The sequence below is a fragment of the Porcisia hertigi genome, chromosome 32 (assembly GCF_017918235.1).
Source record: "Porcisia hertigi strain C119 chromosome 32, whole genome shotgun sequence".
Classification (NCBI taxonomy): domain Eukaryota; phylum Euglenozoa; class Kinetoplastea; order Trypanosomatida; family Trypanosomatidae; genus Porcisia; species Porcisia hertigi.
This window is the reverse complement of record NC_090591.1, coordinates 1,092,074-1,111,721: the sequence shown is the minus strand read 5'-3', so window position 1 is coordinate 1,111,721 and position 19,648 is coordinate 1,092,074. Positions and strand designations below refer to the sequence as shown.

Below are 19,648 nucleotides of genomic sequence, written 5' to 3'. Positions count from 1 at the left end.
ACAGCTCACGGCCTGCGCCGCCGTTCCGAGGAGGGGGGAGGGGAAGGGGTGCCTGGAGTTGAGCAGAGGATGGGGTCCGTTGAGTAGCTCCCATTTTTTTCTTTTTTGAACCTCCTTCACAGCCGCCAAACGGGGAAGAGGGGGGTGGGGGTAGCATAAGGCGGTATGCATGGCCGGGTCGCTACGGGGGGCCTCCATTGTGCAGTGTCGATAACGGTGCGCGTGCGTTTCTGATGTTGGAAGGAGGAGGGATGGCAGCTTGAACTCACGTTGCGTTCGTCTGCGCAGCCGCTTTCTTCTCGTTCGCGGTTGCCCTTGGCTCGGTTTTGTCCTCTGTTGCACTTACAGTGTATGTGTGTGCAGCATACGGGCGCCGTGTATGAGAGGAATGAGCGGATTGGGTGAGACGCCGGTACTCTGCTATGATCACTGCACCGGGTTCCGTGCACGTGTGCACGTGTGCGCCTGCCTAGTAGAATTTAGGTGTATGTACTCGCTCCCCAGTGGGGGTGTCATTATTGTATGTCTCTCCGACTGCTCCTGTCGTTTGTATGTGTTATTGGTACGATTTTATTTTTCCACCCCGCCACTTGGATCTATTTTTGGGTTCGTCTTTTTGCATCGCTTTGCCCTCCCTCCATTTATACTTGAGGAGACGCTGGCAAGTAGACAAATGTGCGCCTTCTTTCACACACACACACACACACGCACACACGCACACGCACACGCAGGCGTGCGAGTAGATGCATGTAAGATGAACTAAAGGAGTATTTCGAGCTGATATGTTTGATACCGCCCCTTCTTTGTTTTATATGTACCTCACGTCGCGTTTGGCTATGCGTGTGAGCTGCAGCCTTTACTCAGCTAACCGAGAGGCATACGCCTTCTCCCTCCCTCGAGGCTGTTTGTCCACTTCATCTCATTTTCCTTTTGTCACGTCCCACCGCCAGCGTCGTTCTTCTAAAATTTCCTTTCCCTGCTCTTCGTCCACACGTCCAGCAAACCCCTTCCCTCCCTCCACGAGGACCCCCTTTCCTCTCAGAGAGTGTGTGTGTGTGTGTTGTCTTGATTGCTTGAGTCCGTCTGTGTGCACGTGTGTCTGCATAATGATATGAATTAATATGCATCTCGGTAAAACGTGAGCTCTACCGTTGTTACCCCCCTCCCCATTAAAAAAAAAAGCTGGACCTGCCCTTCGTGGGTCGGGTCCTCTCGCGACTGTCCTGTGCGTGTGGGTCTGTGCAGGGGCTTGATTCGTCGTCGGCAACGTGTGCATACTTTGGATATATTTGTGCCACTACTTCTTTTTGCAGTTGGTGCCAATCAATCAACAGGAATTGTGGAAAATGGCAGAGAGCAGCATCGTCACATGCGTACAGCTCGTGAATTATTCGATGCGAGACCACCATATGATGGCGGCGGCGGCATTCTTTTTATGCTCTTGCGTTGTACCATTTAATGCTGTGTCGCTGTGGAGACAGTGAGAGGTCGACTTTTCACTGCCCCCCACCCCCTCCTTCCCTATTCGGGAGGAAAAACGTTCTGAACGAACCCACTCTCTCCCCCCCCCTGTGCCGCTTTCTGCCTCTCCCGCCAATCCATCACTGTTATCTGTTTTTTGTTTCGGTCGTCTCCCCCTCCCCTCCCTTCCCCACCAAAGAAGCATTCTTCATTCTTTTCTCAGATCACCGGCACACTTGCGTACACAACATACGAATTACCGGTCTGTTTTTCGTTCAACAACTTTCTGCGCGTTGGGGTGCAGCTTTACATGAAGCTTTGAACGGAAGGCAGGGAATAAGAAAAAAAAATAGACCAGAGGGCGCAGCCACAAAGTAGCCGGCGCAAGAGAAAGAGAAAAGGGGCGCACTCTCTTTGACGGAAATCGGAGAAGTTGAAGGATCCGCTTCAACTCCCCTGCGTTGCTCCCACTACTGCCCCACTCACCCTCAAACTCGTGTTTCTGATTTTCGTGGCGGGTTTCCTTTCTTGCCCACTTCTTTTCATGTTGTATTTCCACTTCTCATTCTTCAGCCCCCTCTTTTTTCTTGCTCTCTCTCTCTTTCTCTGTTCTGCCTCTCAGCGCTTCTTTTCATCTGAATTCCGTTTGACCCTCGGGTGGGAGGGTGTCGCTTTTGCTACCGCTGCTGTTCCACGTGTTTGTTTCCCTTGGCGTGCTCTTCCCCTCTCTCCCTCTCCCTTTCCGTCTCTCTATTTCTCTACACCTGCTGATATTTTCCGCACCCGCGGGCCTCTGCTCCGCTGCTGCTGCTGTTTTTTTTTCTTTTCGCTCTCCACGCTCCACTCACCGGATTTTTTCTTTTTTTTTCTCTTGTGCATGTGCTTTCTTTAGTACAGCGGTACGAGCGTACGGAGAAGTGTGTTTGTTGATATGGGAGACTGTGGATACGCGCTCGTGTGTTTACGTTCCGCACCGCTTCTCCTTCAACTCCTTGTCTCATTCACAGACCGGCGCTTAGCCTGTGGCGACGTATTTCTTCCGTACTTTTTTTTCCTCTTTTTTTTTCTCCCCCCCTCCTCCTCCTCCGTAAGTAGTACAACAAAACCATCACATACACACATACACACATACACACACACACACACCGACACATTATATACATACACACAGATACTTCTACGGCGTTGTTGCTTAGTCAGTAGGAATGGCTCTCGTATCGGACACCGCATCCCAGCGAGCGGTGCCGTGTGACGCACAAGAATTGCGCGACCGCACACACGCGTACGTCTCTTCCGTGTCCTCAGCACTGGACTCTATCGAAGATCTCTTGGCATCGTGGGGCCGCTTCCGTGACGGCTCCTCAGCGGCTGGCAATGAGCAGAGAGTCAGCACTTTTCGCAGCGTTGACTTAGACTCCTTCACCGTGCTCAAGCCCCCACCGACCATCACAGAGGCGGAGATCGACTGCGCCGTCAGGCGCTTGACTCCGAAGGAACTGCAGGCATTACACGCGGAGTATGAGCTTACCTGCATCGATGACTTTGTGTACTTGAACTCCGACGGGGACGGCGAATCAAGCGCTACAACAGGCGATGAGGTTGCTCCTCCCCCAGCTCCTGCTTCTCATGTTGGCGCCACAAAGATTGACGCCGTCGATTCACCTCAACCAGTCGTCACCGTCTCCGCTTTGAACAACAACGCGTCTGAATCGCCTACTGGATGTACGGTGGAGGTGGGGTACGCAATAGATGACGGGATGACCTCCTCTCAGCACTGGGCGCTCCTCGAAGCGGAGAAGAATCCCGTCACTAAGGCCGCGGCTGCGACTTGTGAGGACACACTTCCTTCGATTACGCTAGAATCTAGATTGTCTTGGGCAGATGAGAAGGTCGCCGCCGCCAGCACTACAGGAAGTGACGACGACGAAGACGAAGTGCGCTCTTTCACAACCTTCTCACGCATGGCGCTCGCTAATGAGTCGTTTCTGCGGCGATCGAGACATGCGGAGGGAGTGGGCTCAATGTTCCTGAAAACTTTGGGGCGAGTCCAAGCGGAGCCAAATGGCTGGACAGCGACCGCGGGGGCGCACCGCGATGCCGACCCCACTCAAGTAAAGAAGATGTCCGAGGCCGCAGCCGCTTCAGCGCCTTCCAGGGATTTCTCGCCCCCACATGCTGCGGCAGCAGAGAATTTAGATCCGACCTCCGGGCGCAGCTCTTTTGTTCGAACGCGTGTCCGCGACGTTCTTTTGGCGAACCAGGTGCGAGCCAAGGACAAGTCTGTTCTTTGTGATGCCTTCGTTGCGAAGATGGATGCCGCTTTGAGCGCCGCCGCCGGCCAGACCACCCCTGTTCTGGAGAGGCTTCACGAGCTTCTTTGCGAGTCGAGGGCGCTCCTGCGAGTGCTCGATGTTATGGATCACCAGGCGTACCGTGAGCGAGTTAAAGATCCGTCGCAGTACCTCTGCATCCCGCGCTACAGTGTTGCCTGCCAGGCTTTGGACTGCCACACTCCTTTTTCTGCCACTGTCACGCGGGTTACGTGCGGACGGTGCGGGCAGTTTTTCTGCCCTAGCTGCTGCGCCGAGCGAGGGCTGGGCCCCGATGTGAAGTGCGGCGGTCAACGCTACTCCCTGGGCTGGGAGCCGATATGCCGCTTGTGTTTCCAAATGTGCTACGACAGCCAGCGACGGGTGTCGGAAGAGCGCAAGCACGTTCTGATGATCGAGAGCCGACCTTCAGGCGGCCGAGACGCAGGAGGGGACGCAAACACGAGGGAAAACTCGAATCACACCACCGCTGCGGAGTTAAACTTGAAGCAGGCGGTTCTCTTTGGCGCTTACTGCGATGAGAGCCACTGCCTCAGCGACGGGCTTCCTCCCTTTTACGTAATCCACTGTAACGACAGCGAGACGGTAGACTTCTGGGATATTCTCGGCTACCACTTTGCCAAGGCACGGGGATCCCTCAGGCGCAGTTGGCAAAACGCTGGCAACTTGGCGGCCCAAGCAGTGAACGGTGCAGCGCAGATGATGTCACGACGCAGAGGTGCTCTGCGTTAGCGAGTTGAAAAAAGGAGGGGGGATGGGTGGGAGTGGGTGGGGGGCCCCCACAGGCTCCGATGTCATACACGTGATTCATGCCTGCGCACACACATACAATGATGTAGGCAAAGGGCAAAAAAGGAGTGATACGCACAACACAAGAATGATATTCATTTCTCTCTCAGTGTGTGTGTGCGTGTGTGTGTGTGTATTTAACTAGCGCAGGTGGTGCGGCGAGCACCTCTGCGTTTACTTCCACCTCTTCTACATGCTCTTTCACGGTCTCCCTCCCTCCGCGAGCTGCACGGAAGCATACAACGGGCATCCACACACAGACACATATATATGTATATATGTATATATGTATACATATATATATGAGAGAAGCTGCTTCTAACGGGGTGGGGGAGGAGGGCGTGACCTTCTTTTGTGTTCAAGTTCGTTTGTTGCTTTCATGTTTCTGCAGGGAAGTCACTCTTTCAGGTGCTTGCCTGTGTGTGCGATTGCGCGCGTGATTCCCCCCTTCCCGACACACACACACACGCACACGCACGCGCTTTTTAAATTTGAAGTTGTTCCCTATTTTCTACTTTATTCCCCACGGCGTTTCATTTGCTTGTGCTTGTTGACCCCCCCTCCCTTCCCCCCCTCACCCCCTAAGTTGCTTGCCTTCTCTTTAAACCTCTTCCGTGGCGTTTACACTGATCACTAGGGGCATATTGCTGCAATCTCGATGTTGAGCTTTTCAATGTGGATGATGCGCAACCTGTCATGCTGTCTCTTTTTTTTTGTGCGTATCGGTCCCTCGGCACGCGTTCTACACAAGGCTCTCGTGATGGGCGGCGTCCCACCTTTAGTTCCATGGCTATGTTTGCTGTGTGCGAGTATCCTCGCGATAACTCACATCACCGTTTATGTACATCTACCCCTCTTGCCTGGGATTCTTCGTGGGGTACGGACTATATGTTTAACGAAGAAAATAGTCGCAGTCACATACGCATGTGTGTGCGCGTGTGTGCTCTCTCTTTTTTTTGTTCTCCCATTGGGAAAATGAAATAGAGAGCATGAGACCTGGTCATTCGCGGCGTATGGAGGAGACCGGACTGGGGGGTGGTGGTGGTGTGGAGATGACTTCCTGTTTGTTTTTCTGTCTGCCCTCACCCCCCCCCCATTTGCTGCTATCGTGCCTTCCCCACCCCTTCGTCGTTAGATCTATTATTCACTCATTTTGTTTTTCGGGTGGTGGTGGCTTGAGAGTCCAGAAAGTAAAGAGGGTGTGCTTCCGACACACGTGTTGCCTTTGTGCCCCTTCGAGGTGTGTCGGCGTTTATTCACGTCGGTATCCGTTCGTGTGTAATCCATCGAATGCAAACCCCGACGTTGAGAGGGATCGCATGTTTGGGTTTACAATGGCGATGATCAACGTCTGTTTGCTTCTGTCGTCTTCGTCTTCACTCATAGCACACACACACACTCTTTCTCTTTCTTTGATCACTTCTGGCTTTCTGTACGTGCACATTCTTGTATCCTGTGTATATATGGATATACACTTGGCAGTAGTTTCCTTTGCCTCTCCTCTCTCGGAGGCAGCCAAACGCAACGCACATCATATTTCACACAAACACAAACACACACACACACACACACACACACAACGCGCGCACAGACCAGACATTTAGGCGACAATGCCGGTGAAGCCGCAGTTCACCTGGGAACAGACAGGCGAGGACGTGCTCCTGCACATCACCATCAAAGGCTGCAAGAAGGAAGCCGTCGATGTTCTTATTGCCGACGTTTTCCTGAAGGTCAATGCACCGCCGCAGTACTTGCTGGCGCTCGACCTGCTGCACGAGGTTGATTTGGCCAAGTCAACACACCACTTCACCGATGAGCCGGACTGCATCTTGCTGCAAGTGAAACTTCACAAGGTGGAAGTGGATCTTGTCTGGGACGCTCTTTGCATGCATCAGTCTTCTGTTGGCAAACCGGCTTTGCTGCAGCGGCGACAGGAATCGATGCAAAGAGCAGAGCAGCGGTACCGAGCGCAGCTGGATGCACGTGTGGCTCAGCGAGAGATGGAGAAGCGCCGTATGCTTGAGGCGCAGTGGGACGTGGAAAAGGCACAACGCGCGCAGATCGAGCAGCGAGTGAATGCAGAGAAGGAGGCCGCCGAGAAGGAGCTGTACGCATGGGAGCACAGTCACGCGACTCCAGGCGCGGTCACAACTTCTTCTTCCTGGTCACTGCTCGACAACACCAAGTCTATGAGCCCTCCCCAGTCTGTGACAGACACCCTCGCTGCTGTCACGGCTGCCGCGCCTGTGACTCCCGCGTCGACATCGGCCACCACACTGCCGGCGATTAGGCAGGTGGACACCGTCAATGTAACCATTGACTTTACGCCAAAAACATTTGCGATGCCGACGCGCTCGCGCGGAGATGAGGAGTACTACCGCCAGAGCCGCTATAAGCCAGTCTCCATTGAGGACACGCCAATGTTCTGGAAGGAGCGGGCGGATAAGTCTTACTGTGCACAGCAATGGAAGGCGGCGGTGAACGCGTACTCGGAGTCTATTAAGCGCGATGGTGCCTTCCTGACTTGTGTAATGAACAGGTCTGCGTGTTACCTGCAGCTGGCAGACTACAAGAGGGCGATCGAGGACTGCTCGCTGGCTCTGACAATGCTGGCCAACACACCAGCGAGCGAGGTCACACAGGAGCGATACCGAGGGCTCATGACGAAGCTTCATGCTCGTCGCGGCGCCGCGTACTGTTGGGCTGATGACCTCAAGAGCGGCGTGGCTGATTTGCGCATGGCAGCGGCTTATCGTGACCCGACAATCGATGATGATGTTGCGTCCGACTTGGCTATGATTGAGGCTCACATGAAAAAATGCGGCATCACGGAGGAGGACGCGCGCACCGACCCTCTCTTCACTCGTTTGCAGGAGGCGGCAACGCAGTACCACCAGGGGTCATACGAGGATGCCAGCGCCACCTACAGTGCCATACTTGAAGAGGAGCCGTTTCACATGCGAGCAAAGGCAAACCTCGTAGCGGCGATGCTGCGTGTAGGTAAGTTCAAGGAGGCTCTGAAGGTTTGCGATGACATTGTGCAGTTCTGTAGTGAAGTTGCTGCTGCATTGGAGCAGCCTGGCGGGCTGGCAGCTGACCAGCTCGACAGTGACGACGACGAGGACGACGATCCGGACTCGGCGGCGTCGAGGACGGCGAATGCGGAGGAAGGGACGGAGGGGGCAAGCAACAGGGATACCCTTGTTTGCCAGCGCCGCGCTGCCGCAAAGAAGTTGGGCGAGCAGAGCGGCCACGTTTACATGCTTCTCAAGGCTTATGTGCGCAGCGCAGCCGCCCTCTGTGGAATGAAGGAGTACCACAAGGCGCACGGCTACCTGGAGCGAGCCCTGCGCATTACGCCATACGACAACGACTTGCGCGACGACTGTAATCGATTAGCTGAGAAGATTCGCATGGACACGCTCGTCGCTGCGTCTGCTGGTAAAGCAAAGGTGCAAGCGGCAGCTGCTTAGATTGCAATGTGCCTACGTGAGTGTCTCCGAGCGTCGTCGTATTCCTTTTTTTCTAAAATTTCCCATGTCTCTTCGTGGTGCTATTTAGTCTCGGGCAGTGTCGGTTCAATCTTGCCCCTGGGGAATACACACGCGACCACACACACATACATACACACTCTCTCTCTCTTCGTCCGTATTGCTGTAGGTTGCAACGGTGCTAAGCTCCCTTCTTGGGAGTGTCACCCTATTGGTGTGCACCCCTTTTGCGCCTACACCTCTGCCCGTCTTCTTTCATCGTCGTCGTGTCTCCTCTTCGCTTTCCAGTTTGTCCTCTCCCTCTTTCTGTTGCTCCGTTGACTTGTGATGTATAGTATGTGTGTCTGTGATGATCTTGAATCTTATCCACGAGCGAAGGATGGGGGCGGTGTGCGAAGGAGAAAGCGGTTGCGGCACCCCAAAGCAGGCATGGAGCTGCACGTTGTAGGTCTTGCTGAACTCGCCAATGATTGTGTTTTCTTTTCTCACCCTGTCCGCGTCTCGCTCTTGCCCCCCCCCCCCCCACTGGATTCGACGAGGAACGCTGCTGCAATCCTGTTGCATCACCGTATTTCGTGGTCCCTGTGGTCCACTTCCTTTTTCCTGCCAGCTTGCGGACGATGTGCTGGTTGCTCAACTGCGTTCAATCTGCATTAACACGGGCGAGCTGCTTCCGAAAGGATTATTTCTAACGGCGAGTACACGTAGTGGAGACGGCACTGACGGTTCTCTCAAACGTGGTGGACGACTTTCCCTCGTGACATCTTCCAGTGACGAGACTGCACCTGAACATACATGCATCTGCACCGTCACCCCAACCAAAGTAACGAAACAGACTTTGGGGCAGCAAGAACAGACAAGGGCACAGGTGCCTGGGCACTCTGAGAGTTTCAATCTCAGTACTGTGCATGCACCCGGTCAAGATGCTGAGCTGTGTGTGTGTGTGTGTGTGTGTGTGCGTCAAGCGTATGCCAGCTGAGAGGGCCTCTCGTCTTTCGACTCAAGAGGCCCCTCCTATGTCTTAGTTCGAACGTGTACGCTTCCGCTTCGATGCTGCGCCTGCTGCTGCTGCTGCTCAGAAGCGATCTGTTTGAACTCAGCTTACTCCATCTCAATTTCTACTTCTCCTTTTTTTCGCATTGTTTTCGCTACAACTGTGCTTTTATCTTGCGGTAACCTTGACCGTCACGCGAGCGACGGGGGGAGGGGAGGGACGGGGGAGAGAAAAGGTTTCCACGGCCACGACCTCTTACGTTCTACTCGTGGGGTGACTGAACGGCGCCATGCGTGCGGAGGAGTACGGCGAGGGAGAGGTGCTCACCGGGGCAGAGTTATACCTCTACTTGCTTCGGCAAAACGAAGAGCAGCTGCGACGAGCGCAAGAGAAGCTGCACCAATACAGCACTCTCAAGGAAACTCTTCACGTATTAACAGAGCGTAGTCGAAGACGAGTACTCGCTCCTGTCGCTGGTGGTCTCGCATACTATCCCGCGGAGCTGAACGCGACGAACACAATCTTGGTATTGCTTGGCGATGGCTGGTTCGCGGAGCGCAGCGCTGTTCAGGCGGCCGAAATAGCGGGACGGCGTGTTGATTTCCTTCGTCGAGAGGCCGAAGTCCTCCAGCAGGAGCAGAGCGCTCTCAGGGCAAAACAGGAGCTATTTCTGTCGGAGTTGCCCGAGGCACAGAATGCCATGGCAGAGTTGCTGGCGGAGAGGGAAACTCAAGTGGTGACTTCCCAGCGGTTGGCACAGTCCTCGTCGACATCCCAGACGCCACAGCAGCAATCAAGCGCAGCCGGGCTCTCCTCTGGGCCTTCGGCACCAGCGAACGCACCTGATGACTCTGGGGCACCTGACCCAGGGCGTGCTTCTGTCAGCCCTCTCTATGCTTCATCTGGAATCTGCGCGCCCCCGCACCCGTCTTCGACACTAGCGACCTCAAGCGAACCCCCTACAGCCTCCGAGTTGCCGTTGGACTACTCCACTATTGACGCGGCACTCGCCACTTTCGATGATCTGGACGAGCTGACAGAAGAAGAGCTCATTGCTCTGGAGGCTGAACTGTGTGACCGTCTCGACGACGACGAATACGTGGAGCGCGTCATGACGGAGCGCATGATTGCCAAGAAGGAGAGGCGTGTCCGTGCCGAGCTGGACCGGCGACGCACCGCTGATTCTGCGAACGACGACAACGTGAGGACCACGGAGGGCACGGGTGTGTCCTCCTCATCACCCACCTCTCCTCAAGCACTGGTGCCTGCAGCCTGTAATGCTCCGCAGTCCATGGACACTGCGTCTGTTGCTCTCGCAAGTGCCGCAGACAGCAGGGGCTCATCGGTGGGCTGGAGAGGAGCACTTTCGTACAAAACCCCAGGCGACATTGGCGAGGCGGCTGCGGCTTCGGCTGCGGCGAGACCGATGGCATCACCCAGCACACCAACGGACGCATTTCCTGCAGGGCAAGCGAGAGCTTCTTTTCTTGGCGCGAGCGTTAGCAACTCTGCACCGACGTCGTTCCTTCCAACGGCAGCTCTCACCCGCGCGCAGCCCCTCGAGGGGTCAGCGAGCGCCGACGGAGATACCCCCGCTGCGGCCCCCCAATCGGCATCCGTTGCCAGATCGTCTCACCGGAAAGAGAGGCACGTCAAATTTTCTCTGGATGTGAGGGAAACTCGCGAGTTGTCTTCATTGGATTCTGCAGACAACGCTCAAAGTCCACAAGCAGCCTTTTCAGGTGAAGTGAACTCTTTTGTTGAGCATAGTGGTGCCGAGACTGTTCTACAGCGCACCCAGTCGCTGCCACGGAGCACCTACACTATTGGTGACATCGTGGAGCACGAGGAGGGGATAGCGAGTGGTGCTGATGGTGCTGCTAACGGCGTCGCATCAGGCGCCACAATCGCGCCTCTCTTTTCTGGTCAGCGACAGAAGCCAAAACGTAAATCACTCTTCATGCGAGAGCTGGAGAGCGAGAGGGAGTAGTACGTGTGTATGTGTGTATGTGTGTGTGTGTGTGTAAGTGTGTGTGTGTGTGTAAGTCTTCCTCAAGAAGGAACCGCTCAAACAAGCTCTAAACTACGCTGTGTCCCCCCCTCCCCCCCTCCCCCTGTTCATCATCTCTGTCGTCCCATCTTCACGTTGCGCCGTTGGCACGCAGCAACGCACCCATAAAAAGAATGACGGGTTCTTCACCACGGCTGCATCTCCTTCATCTCCTCTGCCTTCCGCCATTCATCTTTCCTACATGAGAGGTGATTTGTGTGTGTGTGTGTGTGCCTTTTCACTCTTTTTCTTGAGCATCTCGTTTCAATGATTGGCTCCCCGTCACCCCCTCCGCCGTAGCCGCCATTACAGCTGCAGTTTTGCGTATTATCCTGCGTTCTGGAGGCGACGCGCAGTGCAACGGAGTGTGGATACAGAGAGGAGTTCTGACCATCTTCCTCTTTTTTTTCCCGCGTGCACGTCTTCTGTTGCTCATATTCTTTGATTCTGTATTTTTACCTCCCCCCTTTTCCCTCTCCCTCCCTCGCTTCATCATCGTCTCGACAACAGCGACCAACTCGTCCAACGGCGCGCGCGCACACACACACACACATACCCACAAATCTGTCAGCGCGAAGCGAGGCAAGGAAGCACAGGGTGTCATCTTTAGTCGCTTCTGGATGGCGGCTCTCTTGGTGGAGGCAGCCGGAGCATCATCATTTAATTATGCGTCAGGCACTTGGTCGTTCAACCAGTGCACCAGTTCTATCCCCACTCCAGCCAGGAACCCCCTTGAACTCAGCGGTGAGAGCGACTGCGACACGCCCGGTGCTGGTGGTCAATTTTATCGGGAAATAGCGAACGTGAGCCCCCCCCTGCCTCTCGCAATTCTCACTCACCGAGAATGCAGGCACACGAGGCTCATAGCACCGCCTCATCTGTCGTGGCCCCGGCTCCAGAAAGCAGGACGACAGAGATGCTTACCTTAGAGGAGCTCCTGGATGTGGCTGCCCGCCGCTTAAACTCCACGGATGCAGCGTCAACACATCTGTCAATTATCAGAGCTCTGGCGACAGCACCGAATGACAGCAGCACAAATCACACAGTGGCGCTTGCTGCAATTCCCGCGTATTCAGGGAAAGTTGTGGCCACATCCGCTTCTACGGAGGGGTCGACGGAGGCGACCGCGCCGGTTGATCACCCTGCGATGGAAACTTTTCTTCGCCTTTCCTCTCCCTTTCGAGGAGCACGCTCGCGCACACCAGTCTCCAGGTCTCCTCCCCGAGGGTCGGTCGCGGTGGGCCCCACGCACTCTCTTCCCTTTTCTAAAGGCGCAGCGAGAAGTGAAGCGCCTCTCTCCGAGCTCGTGTCACCTCCAGCGAACTCCCCTGCCGCCGCAGCGTCAGGGTCACCCACGCCGCACCTCGGCAACGACGCCACTACCTGTTTCCAGGCGAGGACAAATGTCAGCATCGTTCCTCACATTCCGATTCCCAAGAAAACCTCTGCAAAGGCGGAGGCGTCACAGAGGACACCACGGAAAGCTGCATCCTACTCGAGCCCTTGTACGGTGCGGCAAAGCGTGGGTGGTGAACACAGCTTATCCACAGCGACACTTTCTAAATTGGCATGCAGCGGTAGTAGCGTCACAACCGCGTACATTGCTGCACTTCTGCGCGGCATCCTCGGAGCTTCCAATTCTGCAGGTCCAGCAACAGCAGATACGTGCAAAAGGTGTGCGGTCTCCACAGAAACACCTCGAAGCGCTCTGCACGATTTGCCTGTTGGGCTGCTGCTGCTGTACTGCGCCGCTGAGGAGACCTGCACTGCGGTGAAGAACGCCGCGGTCTCCTCAGGACACTTTCTACTTGACGTTCTGGAGCAGATATCAGATGTCCGCCGCCGCGATCGCCGGCGAGCGGCACTACTGCATGCGAGTGAGCTGGAACGTTCGAAGTGCGAGGAGCTCTATGAGGCTGCCATAAAAAAGCGTGCGTCAGATGCCGCCAAGCAAGCCGCGCGAGCACAAGCGCTAGAGCTAGAGGAGCTTCGTCTCTGTACTTTTAACCGGGCTCCATCGAAGAAAGACCGGCGCATGGGGGCGAAGGGCACGAAGAAATTCATAAAAAGGTGTTTGGAATGGAAAGCGGCGACGGAACGCCGGTTGCGCCAGAAATGCGACCACCTCGCTGAGGTCCAGGCGGAGCAGCGGGCTGCAGCCGCAGCGAAGAGCGGCATACCCGTCGCGGGTGGGGTGGTCACGAAACGCAGCCTACGTCTATTGGCACAGCCGAGAGTGCAGGAGCGGCTCAAGTCTCGCCCGTGCTTGTGGGAGGCGAAACGGCCATGTAAGGACTTACAGGAGGGTGAGGTGGGTGTGTTGGTGCCCGCACATGCACTTGCTGCCACCACATCCATCTCACAGCAACAGTTCGGTGAACCCGTCACCTCTTCGACGGCGGCGGAACAGGATGCTGTGCTGCGCGCCTTTCGCCGGTTCGGCAATGAGGCTGCAGCGGCTGGCGAACCCTCGCCGCTGCTCCTGCAGAACACCTCGGTCTCTCGTCCGTCCAAGAGCGGTGGTGGGGACGCTGTGAGAGGGTTTCTGAGCCGTGTCGCGGAGGATGCAGAGCGTCGTGAAAAGGCGGCGGCGAGCCTGCAGACACGCTTCCGCGATCCTGACTTGGTGCGTTTCGAGGCTGGCACAGGAAAGCCCCTTTTTCGCCCCAACGCTCTTCCAGCAGCGTGGAAAGACGGGCATCGCGTGAGCTACGATGACTTGTCCAAGGAGGAGCAGCAGGAGTTTCGCGAAGAGCTGCGCCGATCCGGGCTAGACTTTGTTCTCCGGCGTTACCTGCGAGAGAGGAGGGGATGTGAGAAATGGCAGAGCGTCCCCGGCAGAATCCGTGGGTCGCCACCTGCGCCGCAGGGCGATGACGCTGATGGCGCTGACACCGCTAATGGAGGCGCGACACCCGAACACTCCCCCTTGTCTCACTTGCAGAAGAAGAACATGACAGAGGCGCATCAGACGCGCTTCATGGCGTCGCTCGAGGCGGCGGTGGTACGCAAGAAAAAGAACTGGGAGGGCATTCTCGCGGAGGCGACGGCGCAGGAAACTTTTCACCCTCAAATCTCTCAGCGGTCAGCGAAGATGGCGCTGCACAAGACTGGTGGCACACCCATCTACGCGCGCTCCGTTAATCCCAAGAAAGAGCCCAACACGGAAGATGTGAAGTCGAGGAGGTCATCAGATCCCCTTCCTTCGTCCGCCTCCAGAGATCAGCCGCTCTCTGAGAGGGTAGAGTTTTTCCTCGCCCGAAACACGGAGTGGATGGAGTCACGGCAACGACGGCTGCAGCATCTCACCGAGATGGAGGAGGAGCGTCACTACGCTGGGTGCACTTTCACCCCGAACCGTGACTTCACGGGGACGTCTAAGATGAGTGAGCCTCGTCTCGGCGTGGAGGGGGGGCTGGCGAGGTCTTCGGCGAAGCCGGGCTCAGTGGATGCGCCATACCCGAGGGGTGGCAATGCTGCGGGCTGCCGGGGTTCTTCCGAGTCCCAAATGAGGCCTCAGGACGTGATGGCATCGGCGGCTGACGTGCGCGTGATGAATGAGCTTGAGCTCCTCCGCTCGGGGTCCGCCTACCGCGATGAGAACTTTCTCAAGGCTGTTTGCGAGCGAAGTGGTCTGACTGATCCGAAGCGGGCCATGGCAAACCTTTCCCTTCACTCCGCGCCACGCCTGACCGGAAACCGTAAGGGTGGGTGGGGGATATCAAGCCCACATCACCTGCCCGTCACCAGTCTCTCACAGTCACCTCTGTCCCCTATTCCTCACCGAGATAACACGCCATCCGCTTCGCCATACGCGCTGATGCGCCGCAACACTTTTTCACCCTCCTCGTCTCTCCACAGGTGCGCGCCGATGCACTCGCAGAGAGAGTTCGCGCAGACACCAGCGCGTCAATCTGTGGCCGGAGACGCTGCAGCGGCCCGCTCTCGCATTCGCGGCTCTGCATCGAGTTCTCGGCCCCTGACAAACCCATGGGCGGTGCTTGACGCGCAGATAGACGCCGTTCTCAGGTATGAGGGGCCCTAACAAGGAGGCAGAAAGGGCTTGTGCTCATGATTGTCCTGTTCCTCGCTTTTTTTCGATCATCCCCACACAGTTGCGCATGCGTCTTATGGATGCGCCGGTACGTTTCTTGGTGTGTATGTTTGTGTGTGTGTACGCATGTGTATTCTCTCTGCGTCTCCCTAGATGGGTTGCAATTGATCGCGTGGCCTGTACTATGACGCTCTAATGGGTCTTGGTGAGGTGCTCCAGCCTTCGCAGCGCCTCCCTCCCCCCTCCCCCTCCCCAAAAGGCCACCACAACAGCTTTTGTTATACCTGTACATCATCGCGCTACGGGCCCCCGCCCTTTCCGTTTCATGCGTGCGTATGCACCAGTTGGAGGGGAGGAGGAGTGGGGTGGGCGCAGCGTGCGTGCGTCTAATCCTCGAAGACACCGTGTATCGTTCTCCCCCTCTCTTCCTTTTTTTTGGCGATTTTGGAATGTTACCGGGCAGCTGACTAGGGAGGGAGGGAGGGAGGGGAAGTGTGTGTATGTACTCCTTTCTTTCTGTATATGCGTGCTGTGCAGGCTCACTACTGATGCCGATAGGGTGTCATTCACGGCGATATCAGCGTGTCACTTGCTCATCTTCCTCCTGGTCCCTGCTTCTCCGCCCGGCCTCCTCCACTGGTCCTGCTCTCAGATCGCCCCCCCCCTCCAGTCGCTGTGCATGGTGTTATCTGAACTTTTGCGGCGGTGAATCCCCCACTGTCGTTGTTCATGGGAGCTCTACGCTCCGTTAGGTGTGAACGCTTACCCCCTCCCCCCCTCCTCCTCCCCTACAAAAAAAAATATCTTTTTTTTCTGGCATTCACTGCACTTCACACCCCTCCGTATGCTCTCTTCTCGATGGATCGCTGACGAGCTGAGAAGGCGAAGCAGAGGAACAAAAGAACTCTCACTCCCCCTCCTCCCCTTTCCAAAAGAGACGGCAACTTTTCGTCGGTCGCGAGACCCCGTCGTCGTGGGACCTCGAGAGGAGCAATGCCGTGTGGCTTCTCTTGAGGCTTTTTCTCCTCGACATTGCCGTATATGACCTGGTGTAAATCGCGTAATGCAAACTGCTGGGCGCAACGCCTTCCAGTGTTTGCGCTGGTGGACGTCATGTCCTTCGCGTTGTACGTAGGGAACCCGCCACCACACGACACAATATGCACGGTGAGTGGAATGGCAGCAAGGCCGCTTGATGTGTATTGAACATTCCCTTTACGTACAGCCCCCCCCCTTCCAAGTCCTTCGATCCCTGCACTATCCTCGACGAGACTCGATGTGTGTTGTCTCGCTCTTCACGTTTTTCTCCGGTTGTTTCTTTTCCTTTTGCCTCATGCTCTGCGCATCGCCGTTATGATTCTGGTGCTTTACTCAGTTGACTGCTTCCCCCCCACCTTCTCCCCGTCCTTCCACAACCCTTTCCCTTCATTCGTTTGTGGCTCGATTTTAACTTTAGTTCGCCTCGCTTGTTATACCACTCTACGTTGTGACACCCACCGCCCATCAAAGCTTCATTCCCCCCACCGCGTCCTTTTTCACTTTTCTTGCATCCTCACGGTTACGGCACCACACACCCCGCACCCACCGCTTTTGCGCATACGCAGTCGTGAGAAGGGGCTTGAAAACTTCGTCTTTCTTCGGGTGCTCAGACTAGGGGAGGGGGGATCAGTAGCGTGGCGAACCACTAAATCCCTCTTCTCGGATCACCTCCCTGCATCTACCCCATATCTATGCAGGTATACCTAGACTAGAAGAGTATACCCCTCCCCCCTTTTATAGGTGTGTGTGTGTGTGTGTGTGTGTGTGCGCCCTGCAGCGACGCAAAAAAAAAAGAAGATATCGCGCCAATGTCGTCCCCACCACCGCCGCGCAGCCTCGAGGAGGACCTCCACAAGAACGAAGAGGAGGAGCCAGCGCCGGAGATCGACGATGCTGACATCCCGGTAGATCCGCTGCTTACGCTACTGTATATGCGCCATACACTGACTTCTCCCTGGAGCACCTCTGAGGAGCGCGAGGCGGCCAAAGCGGCCATGATGGAGGAGATGGAGACACACAACATGGCACCGTACATCCGCCTAGTTTGTGAAGCGCTCGGGGCTCCTCTCGACGAATCAAAACTGGCGGAGATGGATGCCATTAACGCCAAGAAAGTGGCTGCCTTTGACGCACGACTGAAGGATGCTGTCGACAACCTTGGAGACACGGAGGTGCGCGATTTGCTACAGGCCAAGTGCGACCACTACGCCCGCATCGGAGATCTGGAAATGTGTATGAAGACGAATGAGGAGTGCGCCGCCAAGACGCTCGCCACAGGCCCAAAGTTAGACCTGTACTTCCAGCGCATTCGTCTCGGCATTGCCTTTTCCGACAACAGCATTGCTGCCAAGGGCATCACGGATGCACACCGTCTCATGAAGGATGGCGACTGGGAGCGCCGCAACCGCCTACGCGTGTATGAGGGCATCTACCACGTCTTTATTCGCGACTTCCAGCGTGGGTCAGCGTTGCTGCTCGACTCCCTCACGACGTTTGCGGCTGGCGAGTTGCTGTCGTTCCAAGATTTTGTCTTTGTCACCGTAGTCGCGAGTCTTCCAGTGCTCAGTCGACCGGAGCTGCGCAAGCGGATCGTCTATAGCCCGGAGGTCAATCGCATCGGCGTCGATGATGTGCGGGAATTGGTGAACTCGATCTACGACTGCCAGTACAATAAAGTCTTCCCCAATCTGGAGGTGGTGTGTCAGCATCTCCGCAAGATTGTCTACCTCTCTCCACATGTGAGCTACTTCTTCCGTGAAATGCGAGTGCTCATCTTCACACAGTTCCTGGACTCATACAGCAGCGTCACGCTAGAGTCGATGGGGGCTGCCTTCGGCATTCCGGTGCCAGCGCTGGATAACATGTTGTGCACGCTGATCTCCAACGAGCGTGTTGCGTGCAAGGTGGATCGTGTCGATGGCAGCGTCGAGACATACCGTGGGGACACGACGAACTTCGATTATCACCGCATTGTGAAGAGCGGCGATCTGCTGCTGAACCGAATTCAGAAGCTTTCTCGCCTGGTGGATATGTAGGATGAGGCGTGCGATTCTGTCGCGTGTCGCAATCGTGTTTGTCATGTACAAGGCGTATGTTCTGCGTGTATGTTCTTTCTGTGTGTGTGTGTGGCTGGCCGAAAAAAAGGAGGCTGGGGAGTCGAAACGTGCGCAAACAGAATATGCCGTGGAGTGCACAGGACTTGTGAGTGGTTCTGTAGAGGGAGGAGGGGGTGTCGAAAGGTGTACCGTACGGTTTGCCTGAGAACTAATGCGAGGGTGTGAAGGTGCCTTGGCTGAGTGTGAGTGTTGGACGACACTGGCACAAACACACATACAGAGTTTTGGGAAGGGTACAAGGTCGCCATATACACCTCTTATTCTCCTGTTATCACTCGCTCCGCTTTTTGCAGCCGTATCATCTGCACCTTGACGGACGGAGGGATGACAACGACAGTGGTGCAATCACCAAGCGTAATATTTCCTTTGTTCTGCCTTCCCCCCCCCCTCCCTTCCCTTCCCTTCCTCTCCCTCGCGCATCGCACTCTTTAGCATCGACCTGGGAAGCAAGCAGAATACATGGCTGAGGAGGCAGGCAGAGGGGCATAGGCAACAGCGAACATGTTGGTATCGCACTGCGCGCCGCCTGTGATGCCATTGCCCCCCATCTCTCTCTTTGTTTTTAGGGAACCATTCTGCGTTGTATTGAATCCTATTTCGTTTGGTCTGGTGTTTTTTTTTTTTTTCGGGGGAGGGGGGGGATGTGCGGGATCGGGCCCCTGTGCGCCACCCTGTGACCAAAACAAACAGCGAATGAAAAAGAAACTCAGAGATTGGCAAACACAGACACACCCAGAGTGGTGATGAGGACCTGGCTTGCTGGCTTGAATGTAGTCGGGAGTGTAGTTAGGAGTGCTTCCCTCACTCCTAACCCCAGATCCTCCCCCCCCCCTCCCCCGCTCTCAGCGGTCTACTTGCGGGGGGTGTGCGACACGTTCGCTTTTACCACTCGCTGTTGTTTTTGCTAATTGTGGGAGGGGGGGGGAGGCTGAGGGCATTGCTTACATGACGTGCGGCACTATTTTTCCCACGTTTCTGGATGGCATTGGCACGACGTGTGAGGCTTTTGAAAACACCAGCGGCGCCGGTGCTATTTTCCCTTCCCTGTCACTTCAGATGTTCACGTGGTGTGTTTGTGTGTACAGTGTGGGGGGTCGCCCGTCTCTCCTCCCCCTTTTTAATTATTGCTCACTCTTTTTTTTCTCTCTTTATTTGTATTCGAGCAATGCGGTTGGTGGACTCGGAGCCATCGCGGCCCCCACCCCTCGTCACCACCCGCCGTCTTTTTCTGTATCTCCCTCCCCTATTCGAAGGAAACGTACTTGTTCATTGAGGGTGTGGTGCTACCGAACCCTCCTTGCGCTTTCTCTCCCACATCACACGA

General features: G+C 55.7%; 5 protein-coding genes across 5 annotated transcripts; all 5 read left to right on the top strand.

The window, feature by feature from the left end:
- Nucleotides 1-2,666: 2,666 nt before the first annotated feature.
- JKF63_02649 (uncharacterized protein) lies at nucleotides 2,667-4,523 on the top strand (the record flags this gene model as incomplete). Its single annotated transcript, XM_067898673.1, has 1 exon — nucleotides 2,667-4,523. The coding sequence occupies one exon, from the start codon at nucleotides 2,667-2,669 to the stop codon at nucleotides 4,521-4,523; it is 1,857 nt and encodes a 618-aa protein (XP_067754830.1).
- A 1,667-nt stretch (nucleotides 4,524-6,190) lies between these two features.
- On the top strand, nucleotides 6,191-8,053 carry JKF63_02648 (uncharacterized protein; the record flags this gene model as incomplete). The annotated part of the gene is made up of 1 exon (XM_067898672.1): nucleotides 6,191-8,053. The coding sequence occupies one exon, from the start codon at nucleotides 6,191-6,193 to the stop codon at nucleotides 8,051-8,053; it is 1,863 nt and encodes a 620-aa protein (XP_067754829.1).
- A 1,301-nt stretch (nucleotides 8,054-9,354) lies between these two features.
- JKF63_02647 (uncharacterized protein) lies at nucleotides 9,355-11,055 on the top strand (the record flags this gene model as incomplete). Its single annotated transcript, XM_067898671.1, has 1 exon — nucleotides 9,355-11,055. One exon carries the CDS (start codon nucleotides 9,355-9,357, stop codon nucleotides 11,053-11,055), a length of 1,701 nt encoding a protein of 566 aa, XP_067754828.1.
- A 904-nt stretch (nucleotides 11,056-11,959) lies between these two features.
- On the top strand, nucleotides 11,960-15,160 carry JKF63_02646 (uncharacterized protein; the record flags this gene model as incomplete). Its single annotated transcript, XM_067898670.1, has 1 exon — nucleotides 11,960-15,160. The coding sequence occupies one exon, from the start codon at nucleotides 11,960-11,962 to the stop codon at nucleotides 15,158-15,160; it is 3,201 nt and encodes a 1,066-aa protein (XP_067754827.1).
- Nucleotides 15,161-17,016: 1,856 nt separating this feature from the next.
- JKF63_02645 (uncharacterized protein) lies at nucleotides 17,017-18,243 on the top strand (the record flags this gene model as incomplete). Its single annotated transcript, XM_067898669.1, has 1 exon — nucleotides 17,017-18,243. The coding sequence occupies one exon, from the start codon at nucleotides 17,017-17,019 to the stop codon at nucleotides 18,241-18,243; it is 1,227 nt and encodes a 408-aa protein (XP_067754826.1).
- Between the last annotated feature and the right edge of the window lie 1,405 nt (nucleotides 18,244-19,648).